Source organism: Colobus angolensis, unplaced genomic scaffold (genome assembly GCF_000951035.1).
Source record: "Colobus angolensis palliatus isolate OR3802 unplaced genomic scaffold, Cang.pa_1.0 Scaffold129, whole genome shotgun sequence".
NCBI classification, from domain to species: domain Eukaryota; kingdom Metazoa; phylum Chordata; class Mammalia; order Primates; family Cercopithecidae; genus Colobus; species Colobus angolensis.
In genome coordinates this window covers 1,627,753-1,645,543 of record NW_012114141.1, presented here as the reverse complement: position 1 = coordinate 1,645,543, position 17,791 = coordinate 1,627,753, and the positions used below count along the sequence as shown (strand labels likewise).

The window sequence follows — 17,791 nt, the reverse complement described above, 5'->3', positions numbered from 1 at the left end:
ACAGTCATTGTCTTCAAGCATATGAAAAAGTATTACTGGAGAAAATAAGCCAGCTGAATTCCAAATTTGCAAAATCTCTTATTAGAGAAACTAGAAGTGACAGCAGTAGGAAACTTTAGGTTTTAAAAGAGAACTTTTGAAAGGCAATGTTGATTTACTGGGCATGGATTAATGCTGCTAGACAAGATGTTACCTTTTTCTGCACGTCTTTTATAGGGGTGGTCACTCACCTGTGGAGGGTGACTTCTGTTTTTCCTAGATTAGAAGCTAAAAGTGGCCTTTTGAGGCCCTTTCCACTGCTCTAAATTTTCTGTGAAAGTGTTGAAATAAGCATAACAGAGTTGGAATACATTTCTCATCTGTAAAATATCGGAAGCAGAAAGTACCTGGTTCCTAGAGTTAGTGTGAAGATTAATTGATGCAACACTGCATTAGTGCCTAGTGTCACTCAAGGATGACAGCTTTTGGCTGGGCGCGGTGGCTCACGCCTGTAATCCCAGCACTTTGGGAGGCTGAGGTGGGCAGATCATGAGGTCAAGATATCAAGACCATCCTGGCCAACATGGTGAAACCCTGTCTCTCCTAAAAGTACTAAAATTAGCCAGGCATGGTGGCGTGTGCCTATAGTCCCAGCTAGTCGGGAGGCTAAGTCAGGAGAATGGCATGAACCCAGCAGGCAGAGGTTGCAGTGAGCCAAGATCACACCACTGCATGCCAGCGTGGGTGACAGAGTGTGACTCGGTCTCAAAAAAAAGAAAAAGATAGCTTTTGCTCTAATTAGCATTCAGTTGCTTGATCCTGAACTAAAATTTGTTTAATAATAATAAAATCTAGATTGTAAAGGAGTTGAAACTGCTATTATTAATAGTAGCATCATTGAACTAATCTTAGAATGATGCAAATGAAAGGCTGATGGATCAGGTTCAGATAGGGAAATGCAATAAAGTAGAAAAGGGTGGGGCTGGGCTATGCAAATGAAGCTGCTATGAGAAGTAGCAGTAGCTACAAAATTCTATAAGTGATTTTGGTTACACAGTCCTTGTAATTCCCTCATCCCTTGGTTTTATTTAGTCATAAAAGGAGATAACTTTCTCTCCTGATGCAAATTGTGATGTAAACTTAAACTGACACAATTCCGCTCACCCACTCAAAGGTGTGTGCACATTTAACTTCTGAAAATGTACTTTGTGTTTTAAACTTTTGAGTGCTCAGTCTCACCTAGAAATTGATGAATCTGGTTTCTTGATTCTACTCAAATCTTCTAGAAACTCTTTACTCCTTTTTTGAAGAAGTTCACCTCAAAAGAGTACCAGTGAAGGTTTAAGTTCTTGATAATGACCCCCATTAATGTAAGCCGCATTGGCCCCCAACACTCCCAACTGAAGTGTGATTATCGGATTCATGTTTATTTTTCCTAATGTATGGCGTGTGGCAATAGGAACAGTATCTGCTGATCTTCTAGGTTACTGATCCCTGCCATATATCAGATATTTAACCAATGTTGAATGAATGAAAAAGCTCAACAAAGAGCAGTTCTTTGCAACAGGTATAGAAAGAACAAAAGTTTAATAATGTGTGAGATGCCTAATGCTGGGATGTAGGTTGGTAAAAGAAAACCCCAGTGATGCGTTTCTCTTGGAGAGGTACCTCTTTTCATTCAGGTATCAGCAGGTCAGATTCAGTGATAATAAACACAACAAGGACCATGTTGCTTTATAACAAGCTCAGGAACTCAGACTTGCTATGGAGTTAGAGATGAAGTCAGAATTGCTCCCAAGTTCCATCCAACAGATGTTTAGTGAATGCCTCATTTTATATACCAGATACTGTCCTACGGTCTGAGGATACAGCAGCAAACTGGAAAACCAAAAGGCCCACCTTGACATTGGAAGATGAAACCAAGCAGGGTTGTCTGGAAGGGTTCAAAACAGAGCCATATATGCAACTTGGTTAGAACCCAGTGTCTGACATTACAGAAGAGAAATTACATTACTACCTCTGTTTGCCACCTTTTTCTTTATTTTATCCATTCTCTTCCATCGTGCTTTACCTACGTTCAAACTGTTGTCTATTATTTTTTAAGAACAGAACTTGAAAGTCTCATGACACAATGCATTTTTATTGTGGGCCCACATTTTAAAACCCTAGTTTGTTTCATACCTACCAAGGCTTTTCTAAATCTTTAGTCCAGCAGGAAATTTGGTACCTGTGCAGCCATGTGTGTTGGGCCTCAGAAGCACCCACTCTGACAGCATGTACTGATTTCCCTGTGTTTTAGATCACCATCTTGGAAGTTTTTCATGATAGTATGAAGTTGAGTGGCAAGTTGTGCCTCCCTTCACAAATGGAGGACCATTTTTTAATGGAAAAACATGTTTTTTGTTTGTTTGCTTGTTTTGTCCCTAGGAATTTGCCTTTAGATTTGTTTAGCAATTGCCTCTTCTGATAAAATTTTACTTGCTGCACATTGAGGCTTCTAATCTAGGGTGACTCTCCCTTTCCAATATTTTTATAAGAAATATGTCTTTTAGCTAGCCTGGCTTTTTATTTTACACTGCTGTGTGGCATTGCTGGTAAGAGGAAAAGTGTAGTCTTTAACATTATAGATGATTCTCGTGATTGGAGACAGAGTTGAAATGGGGGGAGACTTCTAATGGAAAATAAGCATTTTGGCACCCAACCTTTTTATTTTGAAGATAATTTTTATTTGTTTATATATAACTGTCTAAAAGAAAATTATTCATAATATTCATTGTATTTTTTTCTTAGATGTTTAGAGATGCCCCATGATGTTTAGAGAGGAAAGAGTGGGGTATCATTCAGAACCATTTGCTAAATGCCCCAAACCTCCCATCTTTGAGTGTAATAGCTGTGCTTTCATTCAAGCTGGTGCTTCTTTGAATCCACAAGAAGTGAGCAATAAGAGACATAAATAATAGGTCTCTTTTATTTTAAATCTCTAGCCCACATTCACTTTAAGGAATTTTTCTGTAATATGCTTACTATACTTACTCGATTGATACGTGGTAGGATGAATGAACTCTAAAACTACATCTTCCAGACTTTACTGACTGAAAGATTACTTGGTTACGGGGGAAAAGGTTGGGGGAAGTGGGGAGGTATTGGGTGAGAGTGCAGACCCTCTGTGGACTCTCACCATAAAACAGCTCACTAGAATCAATGAGAAGGTTGATGTCGCTCTAAGTTGACACCAGTGTGTTGATATGTGATTAAATGTGAGCCTAAACTAACAAGGACCAATACCAGAAATATGGAAGTGGTCACACTGTAGTCATGTAGAATGTGTAGAACACAAGACTAGTTAGCAAATAGCAGCAATGTTTGGGCAATGTCTTGAGAAACACTGCTCTAAATTAAGTTACAGACCCACTGATACAAAACTCTAATCATAAAGGTAGTTCATATGGAAGATGGAAGGTAGCCCTTGTTTGGGGAGAGCAAAACTTAAATTGGAGCCTTCCATAATCCACCCCTTCTGGGGCTCACTTGGCTCATCTTTAAAATGGTGAGAATAGATGACATGATTCTTGATTTCTTCGGGATCAAATGTTCTGTGATTGGTTTTTTTTTTCCCCTGGATCCTGATAGTTGGCAATAAGAAAGCTCTTGGCCCTTCCCAGCTACTTTGAGCTATGCTGTCTGAACTGACACTGGGTTTGGTATCTAGTCATTTACCACAATCCAGATGGAGTGAAGGCATGATTCACTTAAAACATTGCATAGAGATACCTCTTAGTAGCTATTAATAATGCAGACTCTATCCTGGCTAACACGGTGAAACCCCGTCTCTACTAAAAAATACAAAAAACTAGCCGGGCGAGGTGGCGGGCGCCTGTAGTCCCAGCTACTCGGGAGGCTGAGGCAGGAGAATGGCGTAAACCCGGGAGGCGGAGCTTGCAGTGAGCTGAGAACTGGCCACTGCACTCCAGCCCGGGCGACAGAGCGAGACTCCGTCTCAAAAAAAAAAAAAAATAATAATAATGCAGACTCTTTCTCCTGGTGTGTAGTCAAGACTACTTTGTTTACAGATCACAAAAACCAATTTAAGCTGGCTTAGGTATACCCATATACACATATCCTAAGTAGAATTTAGTATAAGTATCTGGAGCCAAGGTGTCCTCTGGTCCTGAGTCCAGATAAGTGCCTTTGCTTTTGCCCTGTGCTCGTGTAACCTCCCAGTAGGTTCATTTTGCCTGCTGCCCACATAGAGCTGATTTAGCATGCTGGGGAATTGCAGTAGAGAAAGAGCTTAATTAATGCAGAGCCAGCTGAACAAGAGACTGGGGTTTTATTATTACTCAAATCAGTCTCCCTGAGAATTCGGAGGCTAGGGCTTTTCACCGATAGTTTGGGGGAAGTGGGCAGTGGTTAGGCAATGGTGCTTGCTGCTGATTGGTTGGAAGTGCAATCATAGGGGTGTGGAAACTGGTCCTCAGACACTCTGAGTCAATTCTGGGTGGGGCCACAGGAGTGGTTGGTGGATTCAGGTGGAGCCATTATTATTAGAAATGCAAAACAACCTGAAAAGACATCGCAAAGAGCCGATCTTCTGTTCTACAGTAGTGATGTTCTCTGTAGGAGTAATTGGGAAAAGTGCATATCTTGCGAGCTCCAGAATAATGGCTAGTAATGGATAATATAGCCCGTTGTTCCTGAGGTGTCCAGGATCCCCTTCTTACTCTCCAAAGTGCCTCATAGATAAGCAATTTTGTTTGGGTTAAATCTTTCCCACGGCGGCCATTATAACACTTATTTTTGGTAAGGTTCACCCATTTCTCTAGAAGAGAATAGGTTTCAAGATAGAAGACTCGTTGAATCCAGATGGACCCACTCTTCTCTGTCTTCCTTAATCTTACCAACCTACTGGACCCAGTCCAGCTTCTGCCTGACCCAGTTAGACATCTGAGGCCTCTAATTGGATGCAATCCTATTAATTATAGGATCTAGTCTGATCTTGGACCCAGCCAATATAAAAATTACTCAAATAAACTTGAGCTCAAAACACAAGTTCGTGGAGCTCGAATCAAAGAGAACTCACCCGTGACCCCAGTTGCTGTGAGAGATCAGTGATCACAATGGACCAGGCAGGTATATTTACCTGGTCACTTGGTGCTCCTGGGAGTCACTGGAAGTCCACTTTGGATCCCATTTTTGATACCAAAGTGTTAAAAACTTTAGGCAAGTTAAATTTTGCAGAGTTTATTTGCACTAAAAGCAATTTGTAAATCTGTCATTGGATCCTTGGGGTGTTGCTTCGTCAGCTGGAAACCTCTGTGGCCAGTGGTGCCTTTGCCCAAGTTTTTACTCAGGCCCACTCAGCTTGTTCCACCCATTCACCCTGGCAGGCTGTGCTTGACTCACGCTACCAGCCTGAATCTCACACCCACCAAGGGCAAGCCAGGTGTGGAGCAGCAAGGGGTGTGTGAGCAAGTGAGTGTGGTGTGGCAGGGTGGGCAGCTCCCCGCGAGGCTGTGGCTGGACCAGGTGTACCCCAAGCAGCTTCCACAGATGGCACTGGAGAACACGGTGGCACCTGGAAGCTTGGAGATGCCAGGAACTGCAGAGCCCCAGAGAGGGTGTCACAGCCCTGACTTGGCAAGCTCCTAGGTCTGGGCTCCAAAGGGTTGCAGCTCTTCTCTCCTCTCTTCATCTTGTTGTCACCCACAACATGGTGAACAAGGGGCATGTTTCAGCCCTGTCTGTGTTACAGCTCTTTTAGCTCCACCATTCAGTGCGTCCTGAGTTCTTGTCCTGCATCCTGGAAGAATGAGGTATGCAGACAAGTGGAGGTTGAACAAGGTGAAGAGGAGCTTTATTTAGTGACAGAGCAGCTCAGAGGAGACCTGCAGTGGGTAGCTCCTCTCTGCAGGCAGGATCTCCTGAAGAGTGTCTGTCTCTCAGCAGAGAGGAGGCCCTGGGGTGGGTAGCTCCTCTCTGCACCTGGTCATCTGATGGCCTCCTTGAGTCTGTCCGAGTCCGGGGTTTTTGTGGGTTTCAGAGGGGAGGAAGGGTGTACTGATTGATTCATGAGAGGCCATGGACGGGCCAGAAAAAGCACGATAAGTTCCCATTTTGGTCTGTCAGCCCAGCCCCCAGGCTTTGGGCCACCCCTGGCTTGAAGGTGGGGTTTCACTGAGGACCTACCCCTTTCCACACAGAGGCCGGCTTGTCTCCTTCTGTCATCCACTGGAGCCTAGGCGGTTTGCACTGAGGGGTGCCTGCAGGCCAGCACCAAGCTGCCCTGAGCACCCCCTTGGCCTCCCTCGTGCTCATTAGCACCCAAATTCCGGAGAGGGCTGAGGCAGCGAAGCTGGCGTGTCAGCAGTGCCCCTAGTGTGTGCACACTTGGCCGGGTTGCAACAGTGCCTGGGCTAAGTCTCAACTTTGCTCCAAGATCAGAGCAGGTGCCGGAGCAGGGAGAGGCTAGGTGGCGGGAGCAGGCACTTCTGAGCTGGTAGGGGCAAGGGTTTCCTGGGTCTCCAAGAGTGCAGAAATGCGTGGGCCCACAGCTAGGGCCAGGCAGCTGCAACTGCTCCTAAGAGGGCAGGGCCCCTGCCCACTCCCAGCCCCCAAGAGCACAAAGATGCCTGGGTCTGGAGCCACAGCTGGATGGCCGCAGCTGCGTTCAAGAAGCAGGAGCTCTCACCCTGCCAACTCGGAAGCGGGTGAGGCTCCCACCTGTTCCCAGCTCCCAGGGCTCCGTGGAGTGTGCAGCCCCGACTGCACTCAGGTAGCATGAGCCAAGCACAGTCTGCCAGGCTGAATGAGTGGAACAAGCCTAGTGGGCCCGACTGCAGCCAGCATCATGGCAGTGGCCACTCCAGATGGGCTGCCGCTGCCATCAAATTGAGCAGCCCTCAGAACCAGAGGAGTTTCAGAGAGCTGCTCTTCACAATGTGGCAGGCAGTGTTTATAGATGAAAATGGAAGTACAGAAACAGCTTGACTGATTACAGCTTGGCCTTTGCCTCATTTGAACATCGTCTAATCAGTTGGCAACTTGTGACTAACTGGAGCACAGCTGCTATGATTGGCTAAGACTCCACTATTTGTAAAAAAAAATAACTCCTAAGATAGGTTTTCAGTTAGTATGTACTAAGGTTGCAGTTGGTTACATGAGGACTCAAAGCACAGAGGTGTCTTCAGGCCAAATTTACTTTAACACCATATCCAGTCAGCTCTGTTTGAAGACTGAGTTACTCCATATAAACAACTGCTGGAGTTCTACCTCTGTGGATTGATTATGGTGGTGGGGCATCTTCCCAGAGAAAGAGAGTAGTCATTAGCTTAGGACAGGAGAATCACAGGGAAAAACTAAAATATCATCTGACTCATCTCTTAGGCATTAGGGTCATGTCTACAGTTTTTCTTTAATTATCAATGATCTCTGGGTCGATTAGCAAAGCTCATAATTCTTGTTTGGAGCCTCCTTATCTTCCCCCTGTTCTCTACCCTCAAACTCCCCACATGGGCTACTAACAATGGGGCCAAGTTGGGAAAGGGTTGGGAGTTGTTCAGAGAGCTGCATGGACATAGATCTGAGTGTATTTCAAAGACAGTTTCAATGCCTAGTTTATAGTAGAAACCTAAAGATTGTTTATAAAGGGCATCCCGTGATTTTACGTGGGTCTCTGAGACTCAGGTGGGGGAGAGGAGGTCTCTGATACTCTTCCTTAAATGGCTTCAGTGTCTTTTGATCGGTCCTTTTAACCTTTCATTGAGCTTCAGTTTCCCCATCTGTAAAACTGGGATGATGAGCATAAGAACTCACTGTATTGCTGCAGTAATAGATATGAAAATGTTTTGTGGTCATTACCCACATTGTACCCACTCTGTGTCAGTAAGTGCTTTACAAATATGAACTCATTTAATGCTCACAGTAGTCCTATTAGGAGGTAGTAGTAGTACACTCATTTCACAGATGAAGAAACATGGAAAATAAGTTTTCATTTAGCTAAATTGAGAGTCAAGGTTTAAACCCAGGCAGAGCTCTTAGCCATGCTCACATGCTGTGCCTCCCCAGTACCTTCTTAGAAGGAGCAGTGTTACTCTCTCCAGATGTCAGTTCTGTATGTAGTCCTAAGAGGTTCTTGCAGCCCTACCCACTAAGCTCTTCTTTCTGTTGCTTCTGCTTCTTTCAGATTGATGACACTGGCACATTTCAAGTAATAGTGGTTCCCTCTGGAGCCGACTACATACCAGCATTAGAGAGACTCCAGCGGTGCACTTTCTGCTACGGTAAGACCCACAGAGAGAAGATAATTTGATCAGGCCTATTAAGCAAGTTGAGTCACCATTGGCAGGGGCAACTGGAACTTGGCAGCAGGGATACTCATGGCCTTGGGAGGACTTCTCTGGGGTTCTGGATGCGCCCTGTCACACTTCATCTTCCACAGATGAATCCTCTCAGCTAAGCAAACATGGTCTCTCCCTATATATCCCAGCAAAAGAGTTACATTCCAGGCCTTTCTACATAGTGCAGCTTACAGGAAACAGTAATGATTTTTAGAACAACTTAGCCTACTTCATTGCCAAGTTTTTATGCTATAAAGTATATTTATGTGTTTTCAAATCTCAAATGTTCACAGCCACAAAGAAATGCTTGAAAGCAATTCAGCACCCTCCTACCTGCTTGGGAATATTTTTTAGTACAGTCAAAGTGGAAAATAGCAAAATTCATACATTTCTCATTGAAAAAAGTCTCCCAAATATTAAGCATCGGAAAGATTTGCAGTGTTGATTTATTTGTAGTGTTTTATACATAATGTATAGGTCTAACTAGAAAACTGGACTCTAATCTTCCATTTGAGTGTTCTAATAACTACAAAGTGGAGCCACTGGAATCACTGGTGGCTGTAATAGCTAAGAGATATAAAGCATTTTCTGTCGGCCATGCACTGTTCTAATTCATGTAATATCAATGATGGTGATAATGACAGTTAATACTTAAACTATTGTGTTTATATTCCAAGCACTGTTTTAATACCTTTAAATGAATTATGTCATTCAGTCTTTAAAGTCACCCTAAAACATTCGAACTACTATTAGTTCCATTTTACAGATGAGGAAAATGAAGCTTAGAGATAATAATTTGCCCAGGGCTTCACAGCCATATCAAACCCAAGGCGGCTAACTCTAAACCATTTGCAGTTTATGAAAAACTGAGGTCTCATTCTTCTGCTCCCTAAATCTCTCCATTTGAGCCTGTAGAAAATGCTTGATTTTTCTCCTTCACGTGTATCAGTGAGGTGAAAAAGGCTGCCATATAAATGACCTAAATGAAGAAGGTAGTAATTCTGAGGGAGAAGTAGGGTTTCTGGTCTTCTAATAACCCCTCTTCTTTCTGTCTTCCCTCTGCTCCCCTCTAGTAAATTTCCCTCTTTCCCTCTTTCTCTTGACTGCACAGAATTGGTTTAGGCACTGGCAGTCTTACTCAAAACAGTTAAAGTGCTTTACATACTGTGGGGAGGTACATTCCACCCCATGTATTCTCAGTTGCTTTTTCAAACATGTCAATTACAACAGTATGATGGTATGTTGCATAGTCAGAAGTTGCACATGTGTGATTGGGGATAGATTTTGGCTTCATTTCTTGGCTTAAAACCTTGTTTTGTCTCTTAGGCGTATAATAAAAGATTTTGGCTGTTGTTTCCTGCAATTAAAAATCCTACAAAACTGAGCAAATGGGCAGCCTACTGTCCCTGATTTTAGAAACTGCTTTGCACACAGGTGACTGTTCTATCATCTGACCATTATACAGGACCATAAAATTTTAGTAAATTTCAGTAAGGGAACCATAACAACCATAACTTGTCACATCTTTATTGAGCCCATGAACAAGACTGTAGTGAGAATTTTGTTACATCCCCTAGGATCAGCACTCTGGTTATTAATCTTTCATCTAAGTTTTTATTCGTGGCCCATGCCTATATATCTAGTACCAGTTGTCCCTACTCATGTTACTCCATGTTTCTTTCTTATCTTTGGTTATTAAGGAGGCTATTTTCATTCTCAACCATCAATTAGTATTGAAAACCTAGGATTACGAAATGTCAGTCCTGAAAGGGGTCTGTAGGTGAGTCTGGTCCTACCACCTAATTTTGCAGAACTATGCTGAACGGAGGCCCAGTGGTGACTTGGCTAGGGGCACACAGCTTGTTACTGAAATGAGACCAGAACCCAAGCATCCCAGCTCTCAGGCCAAGGGACTTCCCCGCTACTATACCACCTGGCCTCATCTCTAACAATAAAATGCTAACTTCATATATAGAAACTTCTAGAAATACTAGTGTGTCCTTTGGCAAAATTATTTTACTATCCTGGCCCCAGTCTCTTCTGTAAAATTACAAGATTAAATGACCTCTAAGATCCTTCCATTTCCATTTTTTTATTCCTCTGAATATTCATTGTGGTCATATTCAATAAAATCCTGTCTGTTTTTAGTACTATGCATTCTTTTATTAAATGAGATATGCATATTTATAAAATGATCTCATTTAGGAAAGTCCATTAATATCCAATATTTATTTAACAAACATGTATTCAGTTTTCAGCTAATAAGCACTATGGAAATGCACAGATGAGTTTTGTCCTTAAGGATCACTCATAGGTAGACACTGAGTTATAAACTTATTTAAATTGAAATAAAAGATACATTGCTTTTTTCAATTTTACTTGGTAAGCACTTCTTCGTAGTAGAACAATATGAGCATAGCGATAATATTGTCAGTCTAGAGCGATCAGCCACTGTTATGTTGTGATACAGTATACCCTTGCATGCACGAGACAAACTGTCCACTTCAAATGACATAAACTTGAAACACAGCCAAGATTAAACTTCTGTTGAAAACAGCCTAACCTTTAAAAGTCTGATAGCTTTAGTAAATGGAGTCCAAGACACAGGCTGGATATAAAATCTGTACTTTTGGGAGACAGATGCAAACCATGTACTAGGAAATCTTCCTGTTACTATTAAAGTATTTAGTCACTATTTTAACATCAAAGACTATGCAGTTTCTAAATGTCAAAATATTTGACTTGCTATCTTCCCTTTTCTATTTCTACTTAGTAACCCAGAATGACTTTTGGTTCACAGATGTATGCAAGCCAGATGCTTCTTGTGACCAAGCCAGACCACCCCCTGTGCAGTCTTACATGGATGCTGCTTTCCTTCTGGATGGCTCCCGGAACGTGGGAAGTGCTGAATTTGAAGACATAAGAGCTTTCCTGGGAGCACTATTAGATCACTTTGAAATCACCCCAGAGCCGGAGACTTCTGTCACTGGAGACCGGGTGGCCCTATTGAGCCATGCTCCCCCCGACTTCCTACCCAACACTCAGAAGAGTCCAGTTAGAGCTGAGTTCAATCTCACCACCTATAGTAGTAAGCGCCTCATGAAGAGGCACGTGGATGAGTCAGTTAAACAACTAAATGGAGATGCTTTTATTGGTCATGCCTTACAGTGGACTCTGGACAATGTCTTTTTAACTGCACCCAATCTGAGAAGAAACAAAGTCATATTTGTGATATCTGCTGGGGAAACCAGCCACTTAGATGGGGAAATCTTAAAGAAGGAATCTTTGCGAGCCAAATGTCAAGGGTATGCCCTATTTGTGTTTTCCCTTGGCCCTACTTGGGATGACAAGGAACTGGAGGATCTCGCTAGCCACCCTTTGGATCACCACCTGGTCCAGCTTGGCCGAATTCATAAACCTGACCACAGTTATGGTGTGAAGTTTGTGAAGACCTTTATAAACTCAATCAGGCGTAAGTCATAAAATCTGTTCTTCTCTGCACATTAAGAATATACATGGTATCACTAAAAAAAGGTTGATGAGCTAACATGGATACTTGGAAACCTCTTGTCTGTCTTCAAGGGCACTTCAGGGTCAGAAAGGAAAATATATAATGACGAATGGTAGAAGGGAGGAAACCTCTGGTTCCTACACATTTAGTTTTCTGGCTCATTTTTTTTTTTTTTATGTCTCTGGTTCCTATGGAGAAGCAAGCATAACAAGCAGCTGTTCACACATCTGTCTTCATGGAGCAGTGCAGTCCGGGGGTGTGAAGTCACAGCCTGGACTTTAGCTACAAAGTAGAAATCCTTGCCATGTAACCTTAGCATACTGCCCTTTGATGGAAAGTTTTATCTGTTAAGGCACCAAAAAAGAGAGCCAAAGAAAAATTAAACAGTTCTTGGCTTTGCTTTCACAAGTTCCTGAGGCAGAGTTTGAAGTGTTAGGAGATACCATTGTACCTGTCAGAATGAAAAATACAGCCTTGCAAAACTTTCTTAGCCTTGTTATGGCTCTTTTTATGATGCCAGTAATTAGTGTAACTGGTGCCCATTAAAAAGAAACATGGGCTGCATTTCTTGGAGTAAGTTTGCCTTGAAAATATGCAATCCATTTTGAATGCAACAGGATGGATAAAAATAAGCTGTATCCTAATGTGATTCTGAAGGGTGAAAAGCACTTGGTAGGATTTGCAAATGTTTTCATGGTAAATGATCCCTTGCAGTCCAGATACAGAAAAATGAACACACAGGCAAAAGAGTACCCAGTGTGGCTCAACTGAAGTCCTAATTGTGTCTCAAACGTGCCTGTGATATTACATGGCAAGCCCAGTTAAAGCTGTAGAGACATAGATTTATCAATCAGTGTAGGGTGAGGTCTAAAGAAGCCTTGGAGATTTTTGTTGGGGCTGATAGTGTATCCTCTATGATTCAAACTGACTCTAGGACCAGTAGTACCAGTGTCACTTGGGAGCCTATTAGAAACATAGAATCTTAGGACCCAATGCAGTCATTCTTGAACCAGAATCTGCATATTATAAAGATCCCCAGGTGACTCATACGTATATTATGGTTTGAGAAACACTTAGATAGGAACAATAAGCTCCCAGAATGAAATTTATGTGGATGTGTTCAGGGATAGAAGCCAGAAAGAAAAGCTGAGGAGAAAAGGAAAAAAAATGGGGATGGGGTCATTCTGAAGAAAAGAATCATAAGGCACTTGTAAGGGTAAAAAAAGTATACCTCTCAAGACTGATAAACTTGTAAAGAAACTGTCATCAAGAGTTTGCCAAGAAGTTGAAAGAAGTCTTATGATGGAATTTCCTTCCCCACTCCCCCAAAATTCTTGGTAGTGTTTTATGGGTTATTAGCCAAATTTTATTAGATAAATAGCACCACCCCCTGCCCCCAACTGAGGAAAGGTAAAAAGATGTTTTAAGAAAAAAGTATTTAGGGTACGTGAGAGATACATAAAGTGCTTTGGGAAAACTATAACCATGATGAAATTATATACCATTCTTCTGGAACTTAGATCTATAAATTTGCAATCTTTAAAGTGTAACTATAAAAGTACAAGTCAAGAAAGACTTTGCATAATCATGTTCAAGTCTACATGCTTAATTCCATAGCAGGCCCACAGACTTGCACTAACGCATTCAACATTAACATATATTTATTGGGGAACTTCTCTGAGCCACTCACTGTTCTAATGCTGGGTATCAAGGAGTGACCAAAACGGTCCTGGTTACTGACTGGTCTTCTGGTCTAGCTCCCTCGCTTTGTGGCTCTTACTTAAATATACTGTTATAGTAGAGTTGACTGTCAAGCAGTCCACATCAATCAACACATTTTCTAAGAGAAACAAAACTGTTGACAAACCATCTGATACTTAACACAGGTAAAAAGAAATTAAAATTCAGGTGCTCAATAACAGTAGCCTCACAGTCTTAGGCCATTCAGTCCAGAGCACACAATCCTACCTACAACAGCAGCTCTGGAGACAGTGTTGGATCACAGTCCAGGACCAACTTGCTACTTATCGTGACCCTGGGTGATCAGGAAGAGATCTAGTTGTGTTTAGCAAATCTATTTGATTTAATGCTTCAAAGAAATATATAATACATTTTTAAGAATTCCCATCAAAAATGGCTTTTAAATCTTTACATGGTATAAAAGAGGCATGCTTCATTGTTATGAAAAATTAATACACTTCCAAATGAAATGAGCCACTAATGAACTGAACCCAAGATGTTAGTGCTGTTGTTGCTGTTGTCACTGATTCAAAGACCATAAAGAAAATGTTGTTTTCCCTTTGCATTTTGATATTTCTAAGAAGCAAATAAATAAATACTCTTGTTAGTTTATATCAATTAAAAGCCAGACCATTAGAACTGGCTCATGGTATCTCCTCTAATGGTTGACCTGCTTTAGCAGCTAAGAGGATCTTACTGAAAAGTTAATTGAATTCACCTATAAATTCAGAAGGGATGTGTTTTCTAAAGTCAGTTTTAAAGATTCGCCTGCGAAATCTGCTTTCATTTCATGTGACCACCTTAGTTGGTATTTTTCTTGATGGCTATTTAAAACAGTAAAGTGGCACTTTGTGTATAGAGGAGATTGCAGTAATGTTAACAGTCATGAATACAAGACTCATCACAGGCTTTTCTCTTCTAGGTGCAATCAACAAATATCCACCAATAAACTTAAAAATAAAGTGCAATAGACTTAACTCTGCAGATCCAAGGCAGCCCCTGCGACATTTCCGAAGGTATTGTCTGCTTGGTGTTACTTGATAAACGAGAATGCCCCCCGCCTTTCTTCTCTCTATTTTCCTCCTCCTCCTCTTCTTGCTTTTATTCCTCCTTCATCTAACATATATGATGGCTGCAGCCTACCTTCAGATGGTTTTCCTAAAGGGAAGTAGGATAGGGTATGTGTGTGAATGAATATATGTGTACATTATATACATATATACATATAGAGAGTAGCAAGATAGTAACTGTTGGAGAATATAGGTGAAAGATATACAGATTATTTATGATTCTGTTCATTCTAATTTTCTGTGAATTTCACAATTAAAAACTTGTAAAACTTAGTGAAAGAGTCAACAGTAATAAATGTGTCCGAAGAGAAGCTTAATGAACTATAGAAAATGCTGAAATAGAATGCAGAGATGATCAAGAATTTTAGAGACAAAATGAAATGGGAAGATCTAATCTATATCTAATTGGAATTCTAGAAAGATGAAATAGAAATAATGAGAGCCAATATTCAAAGACATAAAGAGATGATCATTTTCTAGAACTTATGAATGACGAATTCACAGATGAAGAAAAAACAAGATATAACAGGCAAGATAAATGGAAAGCAACAGTTGGACATAGTATGGGGAAATGCAGGACACCAAGGCAAAACTTAAAAGCAGCCAAAAAGAAAAGTCAGATCATCCACAAATAAATTATAATTAGGCCGGTAGGTGATTTATCAATTGTAACAGTGGAAACCACCAAACTATTGAATAACTTTAGTGGAAGAAAATTTTGTCAACTTAGAAAAACTGTCTTAAGACAATTTAGACTTAAAAAAATAGTTTACTACAAAGAAGTCTTTACTAAAACTTCTAAAGTATGTACTTCAAGAAAAATAAAAAATAACCACAGAAGAAGGGAATGAGATGCAAGAGGCAATAGTAAGTGATAAAATTTGTCAGTATTGAGTTAAATCTAAACAAATTTGTTTTTGTTTGTAAGACAGAGTTTCACTCTGTTGCCGAGGCTGGCGTGCAGTGGCATGATCTCAGCTCACTGCAACCTCCACCTCCGAGGTTCAAGCAATACTCCTGCCTCAGCCTCCTGAGTAGCTGGGATTATAGGCATGCACCACTATGCCTGGCTAATTTTAGCCACGCCTGGCTAATTTTTTTTGCATTTTTTAGGATAGATGGGGTTTCACCATGTTGGCCAGGCTGGTCTTGAACTCCTGGCCTCAGGTGATCCACCCACCTCAGCCTCCCAAAGTGCTAGGATTACAGGCGTCAGACACCATACCTGGCCTAAACAAATGTATTTTTAAGTAATATGTCTAACTTTTGGGATTACAAAAAAGCTGTACTTGTTAACACTATGAAAATAAAACATTTCACCTGGTGATTTGAACAGAAAAAGTTCTAAGACTATAAATATTAACAAATATTTTTGATTTATTTAAATATGAGAAAAGACATCAAACAAAAATAATCTTGTATTATTAAAAAATGAAGCCTTGGACTTTAAGGAAAGAAAGGTGATACTAAAAAAAGAGGGTATTAATAATGTAAGTCACAGGGAGATAAATGGAGTTGAAGGATTCTAGGAGCTTGTATCATTTGGGCCGGGGGTTAGGCTATTGAAAAACTTGAGATGCTTAAAAATGCATTACAAATTTTAAGGGCACACATGAAAAAGAAAAATAGAAATTAGCTAACTAACAAAAATCTAGTGAGGGAAAATAGAATAGAAAAGAAGAATGTAATAAATATTTTTTTAAATAAAAAAGCCAAGAAAAAAAAGTTTCTTTAAAAAGGCCCAAAAAAAAAGACAAGTAGAAGGCACAATGACAGCAGAATCAAGTCCATTTAAATATGTGAGTAATCACGAAACAACAACAACAACAACAACATGAACATGCCAGTTACAATCAGCGATTGATGGATTTGATTTTAAAAACAAAATAAAATCCAGCTTTGCCCGGGCACAGTGGCTCATGCCTATAATCCCAGCACTTTGGGAGGCCTAGGCAGGTGGATCACCTGAGGTCTTCAGTTTGAGACCAGCCTGGCCAACATGGTGAAACTTCATCTCTACTAAAAATACAAGAAATTAGCCGGCGTAGTGGCAGGTATGTGTAATCCCAGCTACTCGGGAGGCTGAGGCAGGAGAATCACTTGAACCCGGGGGACAGAGGTTGCAGTGAGCCAAGATTGCACCATTGCACTCCAATCATGAGAACAAGAGCAAAACTCTGTCTCAAAAAATAAAGAAATAATAAAATAAAATCCAGCTTCTGCTGCTTTCAAGACACACATCCACAATATAAGGAAATGGAGAGGCAGAAAGTAAAATGATGGAAAAAAACATACCGGGCAAATATATCAAAAATAAAGGTAGAATAGCTATATTTATATCAAATAATATATACTTTTAAATAAAACCATTTCATAGGGATAAAGAGGATGACTACATGATGACAAAGTGTTAAATTTATGAGGAAGATAAAACAATTTTAAATTGATAAGAGGGTCGTAAAATCTTAAAATATACAAAAGAGAAACTGAAAAACCACAAGGAGAAATTGTCAGTGAACCATCATCAAAATTTGAGATTTCATTACACTAGTTTGAATATTGATAGGTCAAGTAGACAAAAATTAGTAATGATATAAAAGATTTAAACATAAGTAATAAACCATTTAGCAGATACATGCAGAACCCTGAACAGAAAAATTAGACATTCTTCTAAAGAACATATGGATATTAACAACTGTTAAATCAAGGTGGAGTGTTTACAAGTGTTCCTTGTGCAACTTCTAACTTATAAAGCAAGTGTCAACAAATCTCTGAGAACTGGTGTCATACAGTCTACATTGTCTGACCACAATGCAATTAAGTTAGAAATTAGTATATTTTAGGCTAGGTGTGGTGCTCACGCCTCTAATCCCAGCACTCTGGGAGGCTGAGGTGGGTGAATCACCTGAGGTCAGGAGTTCAAGGCCAGCCTGGCCAACATGACGAAACCCCGTCTCTACGAAAAATACAAAAATTAGCCGGGTGTGATGGCACACATCTGTAATCCCAGCTACTTGAGAGACTGAAGAAGGAGGGTTACTCCAACTCAGGAGGCAGAGGTTGCAGTGAGCCAAGATCACATCACCGCACTCTAGCCTGGGCAACAGAGTGAGACTCTGTCTCAAAATAAATAAATAAATAAATAAATATAAAAT

General features: G+C 40.8%; 1 protein-coding gene across 1 annotated transcript in view; it reads left to right on the top strand.

The window, feature by feature from the left end:
* Window positions 1–17,791, top strand: part of COL6A6 (collagen, type VI, alpha 6) — a 109,673-nt gene that overhangs the window by 85,568 nt on the left and 6,314 nt on the right. Inside the window, exons 33-35 of the mRNA XM_011933683.1 lie at window positions 8,162–8,258; window positions 11,116–11,787; window positions 14,489–14,582. Coding sequence (XP_011789073.1) covers window positions 8,162–8,258; window positions 11,116–11,787; window positions 14,489–14,582 — 863 coding nt within the window. The remainder of the gene's footprint in view (window positions 1–8,161; window positions 8,259–11,115; window positions 11,788–14,488; window positions 14,583–17,791) is intronic.